General features: G+C 34.5%; 1 protein-coding gene across 1 annotated transcript in view; it reads right to left on the bottom strand.

The window, feature by feature from the left end:
• Cbl (E3 ubiquitin-protein ligase CBL) overlaps positions 1-23594 on the bottom strand; it is a 142140-nt gene that overhangs the window by 39358 nt on the left and 79188 nt on the right. The window contains exons 2-3 of the mRNA XM_065347038.1: positions 20054-20200; positions 1933-2064 (exon numbers count right to left, since the gene is read on the bottom strand). Of these exons, the coding sequence (XP_065203110.1) occupies positions 1933-2064; positions 20054-20200 (279 nt within the window). The remainder of the gene's footprint in view (positions 1-1932; positions 2065-20053; positions 20201-23594) is intronic.

The following is a 23594-nucleotide window of genomic DNA, read 5'->3' as shown; positions in this document are numbered from 1 at the left end:
CTACTGACCTCCTCCCCCCCCCCTCATTCATGTTTACAAAATTGGCAAAAAAAACTTCGAAAATTTATAATTTTTAAAAGAAACAAAAAAATTATTAATATTCAAAATAGACCTGATAAATTTTTTGTCAAATGACTACCAAATCCAAAAAACGAAATTTCGTTCTTTTTCGTATTTTTTTTCATATTTTTCAAGTTATACTTTGTCACGCCTCACGTACCCTCGCTTACTTTTTAGACATCAAAATTGAGTAAGGGAAACTACTTTGATGACAAATTTCAATATCAGGGATGGTACTCAAACGTTTCTCAAACAAATAACTTTAGTAACCAAAAAGTAATGAAAAAAGTGACTAAAAAAATGTTTAATGTAATAAAAAGGAGGTGAGCAAAAAACTTTCTACACAAAACATTAGGTACACATTTTATTTTCAGAGGCGTGATGAAACGATGCCTGGTGGGAGATGGAGAAGGGGTGAGACTGAGACATTCTTCCAATTTGTCTCGCTAGATTTTCCCAATTTTCTACTCCAAACTCCCCCCCCCTCCGCGCTCAAATTTTTTTCAAACAATTGGCCAGATGTGGGTCGAACATTGTTTTTCCTATCTAGGGGTGAAAAGTACTACTTTCCACCGGGGTGAAAAGTACTACTTTCCACCCTCGTTCAGGAAAAATTACTTCACTAAACTCGGAGAGAAAGTGATTTTGAACTCGTGTGAGTTGTTCCCCTCACTTCGTTCGGGTCACAAACCTCACCCTCGTCCAAAATCACTTTTTTGGCCCTCGTTGTGTAATATACTATTAAAAAGGAAGTTAGAAACAAAAATGTCGAATAAACAATTCATTTTGAATTTTTCATTGATTGGATTATGTTTTTGGAATTTCTCGAGGAGTTGATTTTTCCATTCTAGGAAATGTTTGAATGAAAATTTTTGCAGTAGAATTGCAATCTGACCGAGCGACGCGAGGGTGAAAGCTGAGAAAAATTGATAATTCAAAACGTAAAACATCATTTTTTATGCAAAAAGTTGTTTTTCATAGCTTCAAAATAAATTTTAGAAGTTTTCAGGAAATGTCATAGGTATTCATCATATCTAAAAATATGAATAAATGCCCGAGCGAAGCGACAAAAGCTTTTGAAAATTCACAATTCCCGAGTAGTAAAACAGCATTATTTTTGATTTGAGGAGTCATATTCTTCTACCCTTCAACTTCGGTCAGAGAGAAGAGAAGAAAAGAAAAACGATCTAGCCCGAGCGAAGCGAGGGCGAAAGCTGCGCAAAATTGATACAATATGAGACGTAAGAGAACACCATTCCTAATTTTTATTAAATGACAGAATTATTAGAAAATTCGGAAAGAAGAAGGACCTTCGGGCAAAAAGAAGGACTTTTGAAGGACTTTCTGAAAAAGAAGGACCAATAGGCAAAAAGAAGGGCTTTTACTGACCTGGAAGGACCGCGGAAGGACCGTTAGACTCCCTGAATGTAACATTTAATTTTAACAATACTTAGGTAGGTTTTTTGGTGAATTATTTGTTTTTTTTTCAATAGGAAATGACAATCCTATGCATAAAGTGTTTCGTTTTTCACACCCTGTCGTTGGTTTTCTAAAATCTCAAGTATAACAGACGTTCAATGAGACACCCCTACATGTGTTTTCAACGCAAATACAATACGTGAAACACCAACAAACTTGCCATTTCTAATAAAACAGCAGCACTTTCCAAGTAATCAAGTAATGAAGCGAAGGTGAAGGTGAAAGATACGTAGAAGGTAACACAAATCTTGCTCGAAGCAGGTCGTACGTAATTTTAATTTACACGAACGTCGATTTCACGCTCGTCTCTTCCATGTATACCATGATTAGTGATTACCTATCTATACCTACATAGATAGTACATAATTCAGGGTAAAAACAATTCGTTCTTACCTTCCAGGCTTTTTAATATATTTTTGGAGTCTAGCTTTAACTTCATCATACGTTAGGAATGCTACGTATCCCGGATGGGTTACAGCTAAAATCTGCCAATTCCTTAGCAGCGTCGACCACGGTTGAAACAATCTGTAACACAAGAAAATTCCACGTTTTCAAAAACAATTCTCGTAAAGGTACATACATATAAACCCGGCACATAATTTGATTCATGAACGGCAACGCGACTCTATATGAATGAAAAACACGACATACGCATTTGCGAAAACCGCAGCAACGTGCAAAACCTCAATTTATTAATTCAAATTAAAATACGACAAGTTTTCCTTTCGAGGAACCGCCATCGGCGTAACCGAACTTGGCGGATTTCCGCGAAACGCGCTTCAGTCAGAATATACGAAGAAGAAGGTTCGTTGAAAATCATCGTGACAGAATCGAATGAAATTTTCATACATGAATTTTATCCCACGCGAATCGCTTAAAAACTTGATAAAATATTCCAATAAGTAAGTTTCCTTCGTATAGAATTTAATATTGTGCGTACATGGCTTAGATGCGAATATTAAGCACCGCACCGAGCCACTCCCTTCATGCAGGTAGGACCACGACCATGACAACGTGATGCCGCACGATGAGATGTAGTGCGATGGTATCCGACCAGATTGCAGGACGTATTTTCGAACCTCGTTCACATCTATACAGGGTGTTTCGATCGCAAAGTCTTAAATATGTATGATGTGACTGTGACCCAAGTTACACCACTGTAGATAGGGTTGCAGATGTTGAAGTTTCAAGAAACAAAATTATAAGAAGTTGGGTAGTACTTCAAAATACATAATTGAATTTGTGGACAATTTTGTAAAATTTTCGACATTTTACAAAGTCACGTTTTTCTATTCAATTATTCATATTTTATACAAATTAATTATTTTGAGCATTAATAATTGGAAAACTAATGAGAAAAATATCCCAACCAAAAGAAAAATTTTAATATGACAGCGTTTGGAAACCAGCATCATAGATACATGAATACTACAAGCCTGGGGTAAATCCATTAGAGGTGAATGTAAGTAACCTTTCACTCTCTCATTAACCCGGCATCTCATCCATTTTCAAAACCTCTACCCCCTCTTTCAACCTACTTGCTCGAACATATTAGCAAAAAATTCATACCCCTACCCACACATCTACGTAGTAAAATAGATAATTTGATTTTCAACCCCACTATTCTTTCAGCTCGTTCGCAAAACGTACGAATATTTTGCAATATCGAACGATGAAGAAATTACAAATTTTCCTAATATATTTCTTCTACGATATCCAAATATTACTCCGGGTACCTACGTACGTATACGTACGCTGCTGTGCAAATGAATAAGAAAAAAAAAAGCTTACAAAACATCTCGTATATGTAGTCGTTTTGCGCGTGAAATAAATTCTCATTCTTGTATATATTCGAATATTTATGAACAGGTATTATCCATCTGCCACACACATACACGTTTAATACACGATATTAGGTCAGGGAATTTTTTCAATATATGTACCTACATAGGTAACATACAACAATATTCGTTGAAAAAGAATAATTTTACGCTTCGCGTGCATTATTCATATACGCAGCGTGAACCAACGTACTCGCAGACAAAATCAAATTTTATTCACGTCAATTTTTCTCGCCTTTTCTTGTCGCGCTAAACAAACTTTATGGTAAAATTTCAATCAACTGTTTTCTTCGAGGATTAATACATAAAATCAACATTTCCCACGTACCAATGTACGAATCTATCATGAGTATACCAACCAGAAATCGCAGTAAAAAAAAGATTCAATTTTGAAACGCCTGAGGGGAATTTTTTTCAGATAAGGTGCTATAATAGATAGATACAATTTTTTTTTTTTCAAAATATTGAACATGATTTTGTACTTGCACATTGGAGACATAAGTAAACAGGCCACAATACCTTCTGATTTTTCAACTCAAGTCGAAGAGAGCCGTAAAATGTATATGTATTGTACTCGTACATTTATATCGTTCCATTTTCCGGGAAAAAAGAAAAATAAAGGAGAAAAATGTTTGACCAAGTAATTTTTAAAAATTTTAAAAAATTCAAAAACACAGTTTTTTTGAACTTCTGTGCGAAATGTAAATTTTTTTGAGCAAAGTGAACCAATGACAATCTACAAGTTTTGAAGCCACTTTGGTCGGTACTTGTCGGGCACTTTCTCGACAACTTCAGGTGGTACCACGAAACTCCAAGTGTGCCAGCTTAAAAGTGAATTTTTGACCAAAATTTTTAAATTTTCAGAAAATATAAACAAAAAAAGAAGGTTGGCATATAACGAGCAGGGTCTTTCGCGAGACACGATCAGTCGATCACCCGGCTCAAAAACATCTTATTTTTGGCTTCTCCAGAGAGATTTGAAATTTTTGGAATTAGAAAAATCACTGCAGGTCCCAAAAAGGTTAAATTTTGATAGATTTCGAGATGGTTAATCGTGAAGACACACTTGACGATATTTCGTCAAAAAACCACTCGTTATATACCTTTGAAAATTTGATTTTTCAATTAATTTTTTTTTGGAATTTACAAATTGGTCAAAAATTTGCTTTGGAATTCACACCTCCAGGAATTTCGCAGTATAATCACCTCAAACAGTCAAAGGGGTGTCAATAAGCAATGACCAAAGTTACATGTGTTAAGATTCGTTTTTGGGCCTTTCGAAGTGATTTAAAATTTCTGGAGAAAATTTAAAAATTACTGAAGGCTCCAGAATGGTCTAAAACTAGTAGTTAATAATGTGGGAAAGTTGATTTAAACGATCTGTTCACATCGGTTTCACTTTGCACAAGAACATTTTTCATTTCACGAAAAAAGTCTAAAAATCGCCCTTGAAACAACTTTCTAAAATTTTCAAAAATTTCCCCAAAGTCCAATAATGGACCTTAATGCAGGAAATTTTAGTTACTGGAGTTTCAGGATAGGCCTTTTCGATCTAGCTTGGTTTCGTTCAATTTAGGAAGTGTAAATTCAACATGTTATCTGGAGTTTACTTTGAAATTCCTACATCAAGTTCTTCAGTTCAAAATACAAAAAGAAGGCATGTAAATGTGTTACTTACTCTTTTACAGTAATCGAATAAGTCAGTTTATCAAGTATCGTATTAACAATGTTCCAAAGAAAGAAAGATTTCGAAATCAAATTGACTGCTGATTACAAGACGGCTTTCGCTCATTGCTCACTTGATAACTTTTGGATTTTTCTTCGAGCCTTAGCCTCATGTACACGTAAATCATAGATACTCAACTACAGGATTATGATGAAAATCATGCATTTTTCATCACCAGATTGCATTTTCCAAAAAATGATCCAATTTTTTCTTTTCAATGAAATCGAATCCAAAATGTACCTAGGACTAATTTGTATGATTAAAGAGTGTACTTCATCGAGGCAGTTCAACTCACTGAATAAGTCGATTAAAAACACTTCAACTTCTTCCTCAGCGAGTTGAACCATCTTGAACCTGAAATGCCCTCTTTTCGCAATTATTTGGCTTACTCCCTCCGAATTCGATTTCTGAACTGAATTCTTCATGAATAATTGCGAATTTCAAGGTAAAAAAGAATATTTATAATTTAGTTGAATCGTCGCGAGAAGAGGAAAAATTGGGATGAGTTGACTTGACTCGCTAAATTCAAACATGACAATAGAAAAATAATTCGATCTGAAAGAATAGCTCTCAGAGACTAAAAAATATTGTCGAAACACGATTTTTAGTTCCATGTTTAATATTTTCAAAAAAATGTTGTCAGCGCGATGGTCTTTAAAAATTCAATAAAATTGGTCGTATTTGTGCTGAAAAAAACTTAACTTCAATAACAATTACCAAATGGTACCATTTTTGTAGGTAAAAAATACTGAAACCAAAATGACAAAAATGTAAGTACATCAACAAATTGGCTGCGAAAAAAGATTGCAAAAGGGTTTCAGCTCTAACCAAATGAACACTTACGTTGATTCTCCATTTCAAAAAATGAAATAATTCTCAACTCATGACAATCATAACCATTCACAAAATGAGATGGAATTACAAGTACGAGTACATACCGATATACTTAATAAATTCCAAGGTGGGAAGTAAACAAGATATATTATTTATAGAATTTTCATACATCCAGCACGCTACATACCGAGTATCGAATTATTTACACCTAAAACCGACCTTATTTGTTGATAAAACCGAATCGAAGCGTAGAGAGGCGCGGCCACGTGGGAATACTTAACCGCCTCGATGATTTTTTTTTTGGTCGCTTCAGGTCGAACATCAAATAAGTGTAGATGTTTATCGAGATATACAATTACATATCCATATAAATGATTGTGAACCTCCGCTATTGTAACTCCATTTGATCATTTTCTCGCGTGAAAGCCGACTTGAAAATGAGTTTACACAGATACACTACAGTCGCAATGGTAAAAACAAGAATAACCCTTTCCCATTAAAGTCTGATGAAAGAAATCTGAGCAAGTGAGGCCTATATCCTGAGGTAAACAGCAGGGTGGGTTAAGAAGGGTGAATCGGCTCTCGGCTGAGCTGGAATTTTGAAATCAACCCGTGGAAGTTGATCTTTGTGGTCCAAAACCGTCGCAGTAAGCTTCTAGACTCTACAAGTGGTCGTTGATCAGTGATCACCCATGGACATTTTTTCAAACTCATCTTCTTGATGAAAAGTGCAGCATTTTTAGTTCTTCAATGACACTTGTAACTTCCTTCGAAGGTGCAATCACAAAAATATATTTGTGTATCTCATCCAGATGTACAGCATGTATTTTTACAGAATTTTTCATGTACTTAAAAGCTCGTTCTTCAAAAAACCGATTTTTTCACGACTTTTCCCACCTCAAGTCATTAATTTTGGTCGGAAATTTTTTTCGCAATAAATATTTTAATGATGCTCAACTTTACCATCAACCTGAATTTTGGTCATATTTGTCTAATTTTTCCACGTTTATAACTTTCAATTTAAAAATTAGGATAGCGTCATTTTGGAACCCCTGGCTCCCTTTTAAAACAACCCAACGAACAAAAATTTATGTCTGGACTAATATCAGATTTCTAATTTCTCCAAAATTGTGAAATATACGATCTGTTTTGAGTTGATATTGAATCTAGATATGAATTTTAGCCCGTTGGGTCAATTATCAGAAAAAACGTCAGGGATTTTCGACAAGGAACGATTCAAATTTCAAGTTTTTAAATAAAAATGATGAAACATTGAAAAAATTGACCAATTTGATCCAAATTCAGGTCGATGGTATAGGATACATGGCAAGAAAAAAATTGATTCAAATTGGCCAATTCAGGCGAGAAAAATCGTGGAAAAAATCAGCTTTTTTCATTTTTGAAGGTCTTTCACCCATATAAAAAATTCTGGAAAAATATACCTAGGTTGTCTTACTTCCAGAAGAGATGCACAATATATGTATATTCTTTTGGTGATTGCACCTTCGAAGGAATGTTACCAAAATACCATAAAATAAATAAAACTGCACATTTTATCAAAAAGATACCTACGTATGAAAAAATGTCCACGAATGACCCTTCATATAGTCTCTAGCGTCTCAGGCAGTTTGAGAAAAGACTAAAACCAACTCAAGTCTTCCATGACCGTTGAGACACAAAGTAGGTAATCTTTTACATTTTTCTTTTCCAAAAAAAATCATCAAAAAATTTTAAAAATTTTCGCAATTTAATCTGATAAAAAATTAAGAATACACAAATTTAAATTTTTCTTCAAAAATTGATTTTGATTTTAGTTCTACAGTCACAGATTTACCATGAAGTTTCATTGTTTCAAGAATCAGGATAGCCACCGACCAAAGAATATTTTTAAAAAGCGTTTCAGGATCTTCTCAAAATTTTTTTACCTCTTTTTCGCCGAATCTGCCTATAATTTGTTTGAAAAAATATTTTTTCTATTCGTAGCGAACCAATCATTCGACACTATACATGCACCTCTTTCGAGTTCGAATGTCCTCGATATCTGAAAAAATGTATTCTAACTAATTCGGGACCATATCGTTCGGTAATGCGAATCACGTTCCACATACCTACCTTACGTAAGATTTGTGCGTTTTATAATTAAACATCTACCTATACAGTCAGTGCATTATTCTCTCCCATACATCGAAACTAAAAGTGTAACCCATATACGTCCAATTTGCCATCACGCGTGTCCCTTTAATTGAACACGTAATACGTTCTCACGTTACTATACAGAACATACAAACAAATACGTACAAAAAGGTAAAGAAAAAAATGCATTCATTATGTACATTGAGAACACAGTCTTTCAACAGTTCAGCTCAATATACAAATAACTCGAGTATTCGAACAAAAAACAATTACACAATTTTGGTCACATATAAGGGTAAGGTGCTCTAATGTCGACCACATTTTTTCTTTTGGCTGCCAAACGAACACGTTATGAGATAAAAATCCCCGAAATGGCTTAAAATACACCTTGATCTTTCCCCCAACACATGCCAAAAGCTCATTGACATCAATAAATTTTCAAAGTTTTTACAAAAGTTTTTCCTCAACAACTCAAAAATTGAATTTCAAATTTTTGGGTCCTAATTCCGACCACCCCCGAAATTGAAAAATAAATGTGTAAAAAGAAGTACAAAATCAATTTATTTGCGAGTAATTAAAATACTTTTCATAACTTTATCATTCATTCAAGCAATAGCTATAGACATACTGATTTTTCGAGAGCATTCCAAGTGTTTTTTCTCAAAATGACCCTACTTCGAGAGACCACCGTTCCACAGCAGGGGCAGGTGAAAGCTGAAAATTTTTTTTGGGGCCATTTCAACTCCGAATCTTCAACATGATATTTCAATTTTTAGCAAAATCAAAGATTGCGTAAATTTTTCAGATCCGCCCTAATAGGTAGGTATAGGTAATGTGATTTGTTTGTAATTTAAGCAGAAACACAAGGTGGTCGATATTAGAGCACTTCTCAAAAAAAAAAATTTTTGAGAAATTTTTCAACTTGCCTTCGTCAAATTTGAAAAATTTTTATTTCATTGAATTCCTCGTCTTTTTTTATTCTTGAAAGATACCTCACATAATTAAAATCACATAAATCACCGAAGTCATAAAACGCAACGTGAGAGGCGCCAAAAAGTTTTTGACCCTTCAAAACCAATTTTCTGCTCTATCTAAGTCAATTTTGGTTTCAGGGTTACGATTTTGGTGTCATTCGTTTTGTCTGTGAAAAAGGAATAGAAATACATTTTTCCCGGAAAAGTTCAGGCATCATTTGAATGAAATCGGCAGGTGGTCGGAATTAGAGTAGTGGTCGGCATTAGGGCACCTTACCCTTACCTACTTAGTCGGACTAGTAAGTAAGTAACAAAATTAACCTAAAAATCACCACTTCAATACGAACCGGTAACATAAAAAGAGAATATCACTAGCCCAGCTAAGCAAATGTACGTAGATAGTTAAATTCGTATATAAAACCGTATCGAATCGACGATCAAATTACAAGGGACGGTCAAACTACGTAAATTAGATCAAGTTCGTCGACTAATGAATTCCATCTAGAGGTCCGTTTCTATTTTGCGTACCTGTCTGTATTTGTACGGTGATTTTAATTACCTTGATGGACTCTGCGCGACGACGTAACGTATTTTTCGAGCCGGACTGGACTTGGGCAAAAATCACACAAACCTATTTCCCATCGATGAAATTTTACACGCTGTAAAATTCTGCTCAACAAGGGTATTACAAATTGGATAACTGGTTACTTTTGCTTGTACTCGTATCGTGATCGCGTACACGAGACCAACTGTTTTATTTTCAATAAATATACGTCACGGTGATTGCGCCGCGGATCACTAAACAGTTCCACAACCTAAACGTTTCTTATTATGGAGACGCACGGATGCTTTTCTACTAATTTGCAAAACCATTGTCGAATGTTGACCGATCACTGATCCTTGAAGAGCATCAACGTCGTGACAGAGGGCATATGAAATGTTAACGTGGAACGAGTAAAAAGATCGAAGAGATGTTTAACTCAGTTTTATAACTCTATAAAAAAAAAACTGTACCCGAAACGAAATTTTTCTACTTGAAGAGAAAGTGTAACTCACGATTTTTTTCTAAAATTATATATTGACGATTTTTTCGTTGATCTAAAAAAAGTTATAATAGGGTTCAACTGATTGCAGTGTGTTTGCTTTTTGAACACTGCTTCATGTACTTGTAGGTATAAGTATCTTGGTTGCGTTTCAGCTTCTCTTTTTGTGAAATCAAATTTAAAAAATTCAAAAAAAATCAACAAGCTGATCAGCTTGTTGAGTGGGAAATTACCCAGAAAATTCCGAGTTCCCTGCACATACAGAAAGGTCCATCCTAGGATGCTCAAATTACGGTTATTTTCTGAAAAAATCGTGTTTTTTTGACATTTTTACACACCATTATCCAGTGCGAAATTTCAGTCGCCTTCCTAAAGCATTGTGATTTGAATTTTTGAACGTCCCTTATCCATTAACTTTAAACTACAAGCGACTTAAAAATTGGCAGATCGCAAAAACTTTGATTTCTCATCCATTTCATGGCACTTTTCAACCATTAAAACTTCCTTTTGATGTAAACTAATGCTGGATTTAGGCCGAACAGGCCGAAATGTCCCGATTACCACACTTCATACGGCCAATTTGATAAAACTGCTCGAATTCACTTTTGTTTGGTTCAATTTTTCAAACAATCCACTAAAATGAGAGAAAAAATACACATGGCTTTTGAAAATTACATCAGAATAATAATAGCAAAAAAGACGTTTATCGGAGCGGCTAAGAACGAGTCTGTAGTTAGTTTCTCAGAATTAGAATTTTTAAGGATGGAATAGTGCTGTAAAATTGATATGAAATCGGATTATTTGCGATTTGCCAACCTTCAGGTTACTTTGTATACTTGTTAGCGCAAAAAGTGGAATTTGAATTTTATAGTCAATGAGCCAGGGAGATTCAGAAACCCAAACCTTATTTTCTTCAAACGAAAATGACCGGGGTTGTACGCAAAAACCAGAATTAGGTAACACTTTGATCAAATGTGAACCAGCATTGAAAGCTAGAACACTCAGCAAGTTATTAATTCATTTTTCAAAGTATTTTTCCAGCCACAAATTTACACTAAGATCTTTCTAACCCTGCTTAAAGCAATCCATACACAACTTCTTTCAAAATTGAAAAAATCTACCATCTGTATCAACACGTTTTTCACATCCTACAGTGGTAATAACTCTCAAGATGTAACCTCAGGAATACAGCAGAAGCTTAAAACCTTCACAAAAAACAGAACTAAATCGCGGTATTTAGAAAATAAAACTACAGGACTTTTATTGACAAACTGTTTCGCTCTTGTTTTTTTAACCGCATATGTCACAGAACACCCCTTGACACAAGTTACACATACAACTTTTTATTTACGATATCGAACAGAAAATAAATACATTTGAAACATCTTAAGTAAAGCGATAGCCCCAGGAAACCAAAACACGAAAGAAGAACACATCAACATCTTCTCAAGTTGAGCTTCCAAAGGTTTTCCCTCTCTTTTTTTTACAGTTTCGATTAGTCCGCGTAGTTTTATCCTTTTAAACGTCAACATGCAGTAAAAAGGAAGGAAGCGCGGCTTGTTTTACGAATAAGAAACTTTTTAACGACTTTGTGATAACGATTTTTTGTAATTTTCAACGTTCTCTAGAGTTTTCTACTCCGATATTATATTGTAATGTAAATTTCCCAGCTTTGAAAAACTTATTCGAGAGTATGGAGCGTTGTTCGATTAATCGCATGCAATGCAGCTAATCTGACGTCAGTGCAGGCTCCTTTGCCTTATTTGAAGAAAATATAATGCTGAGGCAGTACCTCTATCCACCTTTCAATTTATAGAAAGAGAGGGAGCAATTCTAATGGTAAGGTCACAAGAAATACAAGTATTGCAATGAAATTCTCGATCTTGAGATGAGGTGAAAACACAGTATACAATCCAGTCCATTTAATTCAAGCTTGTTAGTGCTCTTTTTTTGAATTTTTGAGCGTTTTAACCTATCATTTTAGCATATTCCAATATCCTTTCAGAGTTATTTGATGGTTCTGGCTTTAAGGTCCTCTGAGTATAGTGTAGTCAGAGTGAAAATGAATGAGAACTGTAATCTCAGCGGTAAGACATTATTTTAGATTTTTAATGAAAAAGGGAAACAACTTTGTAAATCACTGATAAAGGCAGGAACTTCACAAGTGAATTCAATTCTAGGATAAATTGTATTCAACACCAACACCTTTTCTTGATTTGGACATTTTCAAAAGGGGAATCATTAATGTTATGTACAGATTCGTACTCTGAAGTATAAATCAAGAGAAAATTACATACTCTGGTAAATATTTCCAAGTATAAAAACTCATACACCAAGACGATTGTCCCACATAACTGCATATTAAAGCAAGTGAATAGTAATCACTTACAAATGCATGGTAAATTGATGCAGTCATTGAGTAAATTTGCTGAATTAGATTATGAAGCAAGAAAAGAGAAAAAATCAAAGGAGAGTAATTTACACATCGTCAAGAAGTATGATTTCATTGTTGTCACAGATATTGTCTTCCAATAACATAAGACCTGGGCCCCTATTCTCAAAATTCTTTATCCCCGCTATTCGTGCAATTTGCGTTATTTTTTTTGTATAGGTGTATTCTTGAAATTCTTTATGGTGGGTTATCTGTCGCTATCTGTGCAATAAATAGCACGGATAGCGAGATCAAAAAGTTGTCGTTATGAACGTTATGAGTGTTATTTTTTGTAAAGACAGTTGGCTAAGAGAAAATTTCTGTGCAGAAAGTGGAGTTGTCCAATGAAAATGTGATAAGCTAAGGAGATCTTGAATTTTAGAAATTTCAGCTCAGCTTAAAATGAATTTTTTTACTCCAGTTTTGAAGTTTTGGCTCTGATCAAAGTGAAATATGTTGTAAGGATTTATAAAGGTGAAAAATAAATGCTTTTATCAACTATTTTGGCACACAAAATTTTAGGTTAAATTTTTTTTCAAGAATGCCATTTTTAGATAACATTGATTACACCAATAACGACAATTTCAGAATAACTCAAATTGCACGAATAACGGGGATAAAGAATTTCAAGAATAGGCGCCCTGGTTCAAATGGACTTCCTCAAGAGAATCCTTTGTCCAAGAGCCATGCTGAGCATACAAAAAAGTTTTTGTTTTAAAATTAAATTGTAACATTCCATCCATCTATGCATATGAAGTAGGGTGAATCAAAATTTTAAAAAAAAAGAGTTCAAGATATTATACTTAATTGGATAGGTAATTTTTTACAGCATAATTTAGAAGACATTGACGATTTCACCCAAATTATTGGAACTGCTAGTGAGAGGACCATTGCTGTATTTGAAGATAACCCTGAGAGAAAGAATAAGTAATTTCATTTTTCATTTATGATTGATTAAAGTTCATGTTGAAGTTTCTATATTCTGAATTCAGTTATTATCTTCTTCAATATTAAAAATTGGAAAATTCATGTTTTTGTGATTCATTATAGGCCTACCTATTAATTTTTATCTAAAATTTTTCTTTTCAATTTAAATAACAATATAAATATTTTTTTTTTTTATAAATCTCACACCAAAAAACACACCTTTATTATTAATTCCTTTGGTTACGAAGTATGTTGTGCCATCTAACATTATTACACTCCAGGTAATTTCTTTTCAACTACTTTACTCTTGCAGGTATCCTGTACAAATATTTCTAAAAGTGTGTTCAGAGACAAACTTTCGAAATTATTTGATGATGATGCGGCGGTGAAAAGGAGATATTGCAACTGAAATTATAATCGTGGAATTGCATTCATCACGTATGCCGAAAAAGATGCCATCAAAGGGATGACAGAAAAAGTAAATTTGCTGTGAATAGGTACTGAATTAATTACCTATCAACTTTGGGAACCACATGAAGTGTCCCTCGGGAGATTGGTGGAAGGAAACGTGGTCTCGGCGGCCCAGGTACCACACCATTAAAGTTTTAGCGGCTGCAGTTTTGGGTTCAACTCCCACAGTAAAATTTTGAAATTTGGAATTCTCAAAATTTTCAAAAATTGAGTGGTTCTACTGATCACCACTAATTGGTAAATTGGAAATGACACCAACTTAACAGAAATTTAACGAAATAGAATTAACGGAAGCTGAGCAAGACGTACGCTGAGCAAGTAACTTTTTTTTTTTATTTACAATAAATAATTATGCACAACGGCCTTCGGACCTTAATTAATTTAGTGAACATATGAATAATTAGGTGATGTCCGCGCTACATCCCATATCGTTGCCTTAGTTGCAAAGTAGCAATGTCCATCTGTTCACTTGATACTTTGTGTAAAAGTGCTTTCAATCTGGAGCGCCATCTATTGGGTTTTAGTGGTAGCCAATGGGTAGGTATGTCGGAGACATGTCCCACCAGCATACTCACCCATTGGCTACCACTAAAACCCAATAGATGGCGCTCCAGATTGAAAGCACTTTTACACGAAGTATCAAGTTAACAGATGGACATACGCTACTTTGCAACTAAGGCAACGATATGATGCACCACTTGATCATAAGTTCAGCACATACTTTCTTTGAAGTCTTTTATAGTTGTGCTGTTGTCCTATAGCATAACAACATTGATATTTTTAAGCTTTTCTAGCTGGAATTACTCGGGTTTTATATTTTTCGAGGGAGATTTCTTGGGTCAACATTTTCTCACAACGTGGTGGTAAAAACTTGAGCGTCGGGGTAGCGGTTTTGGAAAATTTGACCAAAACTGGCGGCTGAAATTTAAACGATACGGTACTTGGACCAAAGGCAACCACTGATACCACTTTCCATCAAAATCACTGGGGAACATTTCATGAGGTTCTCTCATTAGTTCAACATTCAACATGCATTGTTTTCTCGTCAGATGGATAAAATTATGAAATCCATGCTGGACAAAAATTAAAAGTGCGATCAACTGTGCCAGATCGTGTGGCCGCCGACAACTTTTCATAAAAACTCATCTAGAGAGTAAGTCAAAATTTTTTTAAATCAGTTCAATAAAATTGAGAGATTCGTTTTTTTAAATAAGTAATTATTATGGTATTTCAGATGTCAGAATATTATTAATGTTTTAGTTATTCTTGAAACAAAATGAAAGATCATTTTGATCGATTGATATCTTCTTGCTGCGCAAGAGCTTTCAATGCAGCTACTAGCTCCTCAAAAACCAATACCTCATAGTAGGTAATTATGCCGAACATTTGTAACGGCCAAATCCCCACAAAGCAGTTACAGGGTATTCCGGAAATTGTCTGCCAAATGACTGGTTGTCTGTCTTGTGAATTAAACGAGCCACGGGTTTCGCAAAACTAGAAATTTACCAATTTTGAAAAAAATTCTCAAAAATAAGAAAATATTTGAACCATTTAAGTGATGCCCATAACCCATAATAGGTACTTACTCGAATGGACAATACAAAAAATGTTATGACAAATTGCCCTTCTTCAAAATTGAAGGGACAGACTTTATTCAAAATTACTAAATTTGCTGTGCCCTAGATTTTGAAAATTTCAAATTTTCAAATTGGGTGTAGAAAATTTGTCATAATAACTTTTTTGTTCATTCACTCAAATACCACGAGTTGGCGAAGTCACTTAAATGATCCAGACATTTTCTCATTTTTAGCGAATTTTTCAAAATTGGTAAATTTTTGTTCAAAAATGAACGTTAGAATATTACATATTTTTACGCGCGAATTCCTTCCTCGTTAAAGCAAAAAATGCAATTTCGTTACAACCGAAGAAACCCGTCCAAATCACACACACTCATTCAAAATAAAATCCGAAGTCTTCCAGACGACACATACGATTCCCCAAACGCATTCCACCAAAAGCTTCTACCTAAACCCTCATCTTCGCTCGTTCTCGTTGATCGGCGCGGTGGAATTTTCAATTTCATTTATCACAATAACGAGGAAGTCGAAGCATTTTTCTCGATTACGTAACCTTCACGCTAAAAGAAAGAAAAAATTACATAAAATAAAACAATAACGGAAACGCGTACGTACGTGTCCAGTACAAGCAGCTGCGACTGCGATTCAGTCCATTTGCCGGTGTGCCTCTCGACTCTCGTCTCATTACACATAGACACTCACCGCTCATGCTTACGACCGATGAATAATTAATTCTTACGAGAGCTCGAGCTCGTTTACTTTATACGCTAGTAATTTTATATAATTCTTCGTCATTTCGCGTATACTAAAAATATATTGTATGTCGCGTCGCGTCGCGTCGCGAACAATACAATTTAAACGAAATCCATTATAATCATTCCCAGAAGCTAAACAATGTAATTTCCGTCTCGTTCACGTCGACATGGATGGCGATAACTTCTATGTCTTCGCGTACCGATATTTAACGAGAATTTTATACGCCACAATTCCCAAAAGGCTCGTCATTTGGAGTTAATGCGTATACATTAAAAAACGCACCACGTATACTATACTACACCTACTACTCGTATGTATGAGCGCGAACGGGTAGGTAGATGGCTTTTGCAAATGTCAAACTCGCTCGTATACCTAATTATCAATCGTTTGAGCCCGAGGCGATGGCGGGCGATATTGCATAGGCCTTTTTTTCACTCGCGACTTGTCTCATTTTATATCAAATAGTTCGTCGGTTGTTGTGTATGTAGATATACGCTGAGATTGACACGAAAAACAAAATTAATCAATTTAATTTCGCAGCGTGTTCCCCATATTCGAACTTTGTCAAGCGTCGTTCAACTTCACTGCTCGTATCCATTCGTGTACAGGGAGTTTCAGTGTGGAGCTTTGTTCTGTAATCACGCATTATGCCGCTGACGAAGGACCCGAAAAATGAACAACAAGAGTGAAAGCCCTTTATGATATGAAATGAGCGAATTATCATAGACGTTGATTGCAAAAGAGTTCTTACTTTTCCATTTCTTTAAATTTCCGAAGGTAAAAATAAAAAAAATGTCAAGAAATTATCACATCACTTTGAAAAATTGGAATCATGAACTCACAATAAAAATCAGAATTGACTGAATAGCGTGAAATTATGTAAACTAATGCAAGGTCGCAAACCGGAGGAAATTCTCCAAAAATTAAACCACTGGGTCTCTTCCTGGAGGAAAAATCTGAAAACTGAACAGCCAGTCCTTTCCTTTTTTCATTAACTAGTCGATCACAATTACTCGGAGGTTTCCATCCACGAAGAGACCAATAGTTCAATTTTCGAAGGTTTCCATCGCCATGAGACAATTTTTCCATTCACAAGTTTATAAGAGCACTTGCTCGACAATAGAATTAAAAACAAAGAGCCAACGGAAATTATGATAGGTAGGTATACCTGGAATATCTCACTATAGACTACAGACTCATCATCCTCTTTTCAACCACACCCTAAAATTCAAACAGCATAAATTTATTATGAATAAAAAATCCACCTTCAATACCTTCCATCAATTTTGGGCAATTTGCAAATATTAAGTAAGTACATACATATCATTTAGGGAGTTTGCATCACTTGTGAATGTTTTCCACATCGTGAAATGCATAGGCTACCCAACGATTTTAATGCTATATTTACTAATAAGTATTCTCTGATTGCAAGTAGGTCTTTGCGTTCGGATATTTTTTAAATGTTCTTCGACTCTAAAAAGTGAAGGCACGATGTTATGGGTTTTCTTATTTTTTGGTGGATTCTTCAAAGTTTCACAATTCTTGAAATATTACAGGTAGATTGAATCTGATTCTGCCATGTTGCAGAATTGTCAAAGATTTGTGACAATTTGAGGGAGCTATGATCGACTGAAACTTTCAAATTCCTTTAGTAGGTATCTTGAATTTTGGACATGGATAAAATATGATTGAGAGATTCCCCGTCGTTAGACCAAACACAATTTGCACGATGGGTTACCGATCCTTTAAAATACTTTGCTTAAGTTTAAGAGTGTTAACCAACGATGACGAATAACGTAAACGCAAACCGGAGATCTCCACAATTTTTATGTCACTTAAATATTTATAAGCATATTTTGAAATGTTACAAAATGGCATCGCTAGGAAATTTTAAATGAAGATAGCTTCGGATTCAATTGCTGTAGCATGACGACAAAATCAAGTTACCACTTTTGAAAACCTACAACAATCTATTTAAATTTCAATGATCGAAAAAAAAAACATATTACGAAGACAACAAGTTGAATTCAAATTTTAGAAAATTCTCAGTTATAGCCCCTGATATATGGAATAACACATCAAAAAATTACGATGGCATTATCTGTTTTTTACGGGAGAAAGTTTTTCAATAATTGTCAAGTATTTTCAGTTGGAATACCTTTAATTTTTATTAAAATGATTTCTGCAGTTGTTATCATTATTGTACCAACAGAAAAGTGAAAAAATTCCTTTCAGATCGCCTAATAAAGCACAAATTGAACTGAAAATTCTGAATTATGATATTTCACAAATTTTTGCAATCATAGAAGATAAAACTAAGAAATTTCTGTATGTACATTTGCGCTCAATTAGGCAGTGAGGGGAATTTTTTTCAATTTTCTGTTACTTAACACATTGAAAATTGTAAAACTGTAAAATTCATTTTTTTTTTATTTTTAGAGGTATGTTGACTAAAAATAACAATCTTTAAAAATTTCTAATTTGAAAAAAACAAATAACGCTTAAGCAATTTTTTAATGTATGTATGTATTATTTATTAAGGGCTAGGTATAATGAGTCATTTTTAAAAAATTAAAATTTCGTTGTCTTTGTACTATTTATTCAAGTTTAAATTCATAAACAAAAAATTCACAGCTCATGGCTACAGAAATTGGAACTGAAGCTATTTGAAATTTTTAAACGACACCATTTTGTAAAATTTCAAATGCTTATACCTATCTCAGAAAATCAAAAAAATCACAGAGACCATCGGTTGAGGCCATTCATCGTCTATTCCGGGATACATTATTCCGAATTAGGTACTATTATTTCCCGATAACACTTTTCCTTAACCCCATCATCCTAAATGCACAGAAGTGGGCAAAAATCTAGTTTTTTAGCCAAAATTGCAAAAAGAACTCTTTTTTTGTCAAATTGCAAAAAAAACTCTTTTTTTGTCAAATTGGAAAAAAAACCTCTTTTTTTGACCAAACTTATCATAAAATTATAATTTTCGCTAAGATTGCAAAAAATGCTACTTTTTTTGATCAAAATTGCCACGGAAAATCTGTTGTCAAAATTATTAAAATTACTAGTTTTACTCATCAAAATTATCAAAAAGTCTTGTTTTTGCCAAAATTGCAAAAAATCTCATTTTCTGGTAAAATTTATAAAAAAATACGCTTTTTGTCAAAATTGCCCAAAAGTCTAGTTTTCCAAAAAGACGCTCATTCCCCCCCCCCCCCCCAAAAAAAAATTATTAAGAAAAGTAACAGCAACTTCGATATTGAAATAAAGGAACCGAGTGGTCGTAACAAATTTCAAACTGTCAACACACTCAAAAGAATTTACGCCCGTTCGCTTTTAATACCAATAATTTTCGCATAAATATAGGCAGTCCCACCACCCAAAATCATCAAACACTCGACGTATTAAATCTAGCAATAAAAACTCCAATCGTAAACAAATACACCATCAAATCAAATCATCAAACCCAGAACAAATCTCGATATTCGACAATGGCATTTTAAAAACCCAGCAACGACCTCTACCACATTACGTTCAATTTTTCCTACATAGTAACGAGTGAATCACATCGATCAAACTGGTTTTCGTTGCAATATATAACGGATAAGTATACGAAATTACAGCAGAAAAAAAAATTATTAAAAAGAAACAACACGCCGAGAACACCCGATGAGCGTACAAAAAAACCTGTAATGAACTTCAAATTACCACTGACTCGATGTTAACCGGTATTCGGACTAAAATAATTTCATAATACTTTGACACGTAACTTCCTTAATAAAATTTTTTACTCACCTAGTAAACACATCGAATTCAAAATTTGATATATAATCGTCGCAGGTCAGATCGATCGTTGATTTCAAGGCCATCGCTTCTAAACCTGAACTGATTGGATGCACTTCGTTTAAAACTTGCCGGAATATTTTCCATGGGACCAATGTACTGTAAAAAGAAAAAAAAATCATCTCGTTTAACGTATGTGAGCGTATTATTCTCAGTAACACCAACAGGTTAGTTGATTTAATGAACTACTAAATTGTTCACATGACCTGCTCAATCTCTTTTATACGAGTATAAAATTAAAGAGGAGAGGATTGAGAGCGAGCTCGGTATAAAAGGTACTATCAATATTTTACAACAGGGTCTGGCAGATTTTGGAGTAATCAGGGCATTATAAAAAATCAACCAGGATTACGATTCCATAGGTATAAAATATTTCAGCAGCAATTTCAACTTGGTTATTAATTTCTTTAATCTCACAATAGGTGCCGATTCGCTACCTTTTCAGCCTAATTTTTCACCCTGAAAACACACGAAATTTTTTTCAGCCACTGCTAAGCCCATTTGCAACTTGAAAATAGGCGCACACCAGAAACAAAATTTTCCTTTCTGCCATGTGGGCTGGTTAAGCCAAGCCGAGTCGAATACAAATCCTCTTATTTATCCTCAACAAATATACCCAATCGGAGACGACCTTCAGTCCTATACAATTCGAATATCTCTTCTCTAATACCGATACTACTAAACCAATACATCATTGATAAGCTTAAGTTATACTTTAGGATGAGAAAAAAAATTCCAGAATAAAATTTGTTTTCTCACGATCCCCAAGTAGAGGAAATCCTCTTATCCAAAAAAAAAAAAAAGGTCCTTCCAAATTCCAGATGTTACACGAAATCTATCAAATTTTCGACCACAAAACCCTTTTCTTTTTTTTTCAACTATACGTTGAAGAAAAAACAGATTACATTCTTTAGTCTGGTTTAGTTACCTTTTCATTGAAATTTTTTTCACGTTTCGTGCCACAAAATGCTCTACTCGGTGACGGATTCAAAGTTGAAATAATTACATCGGATGAAATACTCGTATTTCTATTCGCAGGTCCAGGTCCAGGTACCTACACGAATACTCTCTCTAATGCTGGTTACCGATTGCATTTTTAAACTTGTGGCACGCACACGTTTTACCTACGTACAAAGAAAAATAATTGTTTTTCGACCTCTATACTTTTATATGTAATTAGCAGTTCGCGCGGTACCTTTTCGCGTCTAAATGCGCGTCTTATCGCGTTAAACCTCGTTATTTCTACTCAGGGTATATAATTTTTTTCCATCCCAACACCGATTCAACAACAACACACTCTACATGAAAACAGGTCGAAAGGGGGAAAAAAATTGATGTCGGTAATACCTCGTGTAAGATACGAGACACGACAACACTTTAGAGATGAGGTTGTCTCTTTCCAAAACACCTATTTTTTCAAAACTCTAATTACTTTCGGACTGTGGTACCTACAGAGAGGGGGGAAAACCTCAACACTAATGACACCAGCGGCGATGAAGAAAAAATCTCTCAGGTAAACAAACTGATACTTCGTATAGCCCGCATCGCGTCAACAATGGAAAAAACGAAAAACCAACTTGCTTTACTTAATGCATAATTACGACAGTTAAAATAAATTCTCATCAACGCGACGTTTTTTTTCTTTATTCTTGGTTTCTTCGAATAAATTAAAGCTTCGAATTAGCTCGTTTAATATTATTCATCTCGGCAGCGAAATTTTTCATCAAGTTGTAAAATTACCGAATCGTTCTCCCCGGTGCGGCGGGCTTTTTATATTAATAATTTATCTTCTGAAAAGATTCATTTTTTTGGAACGGAAAGGAGCAGCGTACGGTCAACTACGTTAAATCCACCTTCCGTTTCATTCTTAGCGATTTTAACGAGCTCAATTTCTGGGCCGCTTTAATATTTTACCCAATTTTCGTAGCTTTTTTTCAGCCAGCTCGACGAGAGTTCTTTTTTTCACCTTGAATCAACTGCAGGTTTTGGAAAATTTACGATTACAAAGCTTTCGGTCAAATTCCATTCAACTTGAGAACGCCGTTTGTTGTGCTGCTGGTTCATTTAGAAAATAAATAATGAACTCGAGCGGTGAAAAAAAAGTTCAAAGGGGTTCCATTCATTGCTGATTTAGTGGTAACCAGTATTGAAAAATTCGAACTTTGGGGCGCTGAATCTGTATGAGTTTTTATTCCCCACAAACCCTTCTTATGGGCTCCCTTTCGTGCACAAACAAAATCAATTGATGGACCATCATGAAGCCAATGGAAATTTCTAATCAGCTAAGTATTCACTGATTACAAGAGGATTTTTGCTTCACCTACAGCTTACTGGTTGTTAAAAGCAGGACTTTTTGACTCTTTTAAATCATCGGTAAAAAGTAATGCTTTTCGGAAATTTTCGGCAAAAAATCGAGACTTTTGGGGTAATTTTTGCAAAAGAAAAAACGTATGACTTGAAAGCAATTTTGCTAAACGCGAGACAGACTTCGGCAATTTCAGCAAACTACCTAAATTGGCAAAAAAATCATCTTTTTCCGCAATGTTAGTCAAAAAAGTTGGGCTTTACAATATTACAACTTTTCGCTAAAAAGTTGATTGTTTTGATGATTTTTGACAAAAAAGATCAACAATTTTTAGGAAAAAGTGAAATTTTTTATACAATTTTTTTAAGAAGTGAGGCGTTTTGTCAATTTTTTTGCAAAAAGCAGCACTCTTTCTTTGGCAGTTGTTTGACAAATTTTGGTGATTTTTGGCGAAAAAGCGATACTTTTGGGTTTAGCCAGAAAAGAAGCATTTTGGCAACTCTGAAAAAGGCGCGGGAATCTGTTACGACGACGATTTCTCGAAAAAAAGTAACTGAAGTACAATAGGGTGACCCTTAAATGCATGATAAAAAAAAATCGCAATTTCTGATGCTCCCAGCCCTGAAAGTGGTGACCTCCTGTGAGAAAACAATTCCCTATTTTTGTATTTTTCCCATTTTTGAAAAGTTAGGGCAGCGGTGGGCCTCTAAATTTTCAAAAATTTAAAAAATCAACTTCGAAGCAAAATTTTTAAAAATTTAAAGTTTTTAAAAAGTCTCTTTTGAGTAAAATGAACTCTTGTGAGGATATTAACCCCATCCTTAGAAAACGAAGTCGGTCTCCTAGAATAGTTGAAATTCGTATTTTAACACTAAATTTCAGCTACTTTAGAGAGTCAGCTTTGTTTTCAATGGAGGGAGCTAAAATCGTCATGAGAGTTCATTTTACTCAAAAGAGACTTTTTAGAGATAGTAACAGAACTTAAAATTTTAAAATTTTACAGAGAATTTGTATTTTATAACAATTTTTGAAAATTGAGGGGCCCACCGCAGCCCGAATTTTTCGAAGATGGAAAAAATGAAAAATAGGGGATCATTTTCTCACCAGAGGTCACCATTTTGGGAGTTGGAAGGGAGGAAATCCCAAAAGTAACCAAAAGTTATTTGGGGTGATTCTGCATAATTTTTA

Source organism: Planococcus citri, chromosome 1 (assembly GCF_950023065.1).
Source record: "Planococcus citri chromosome 1, ihPlaCitr1.1, whole genome shotgun sequence".
Lineage (NCBI taxonomy): Eukaryota > Metazoa > Arthropoda > Insecta > Hemiptera > Pseudococcidae > Planococcus > Planococcus citri.
This window is presented reverse-complemented; position numbering and strand designations above follow the sequence as displayed.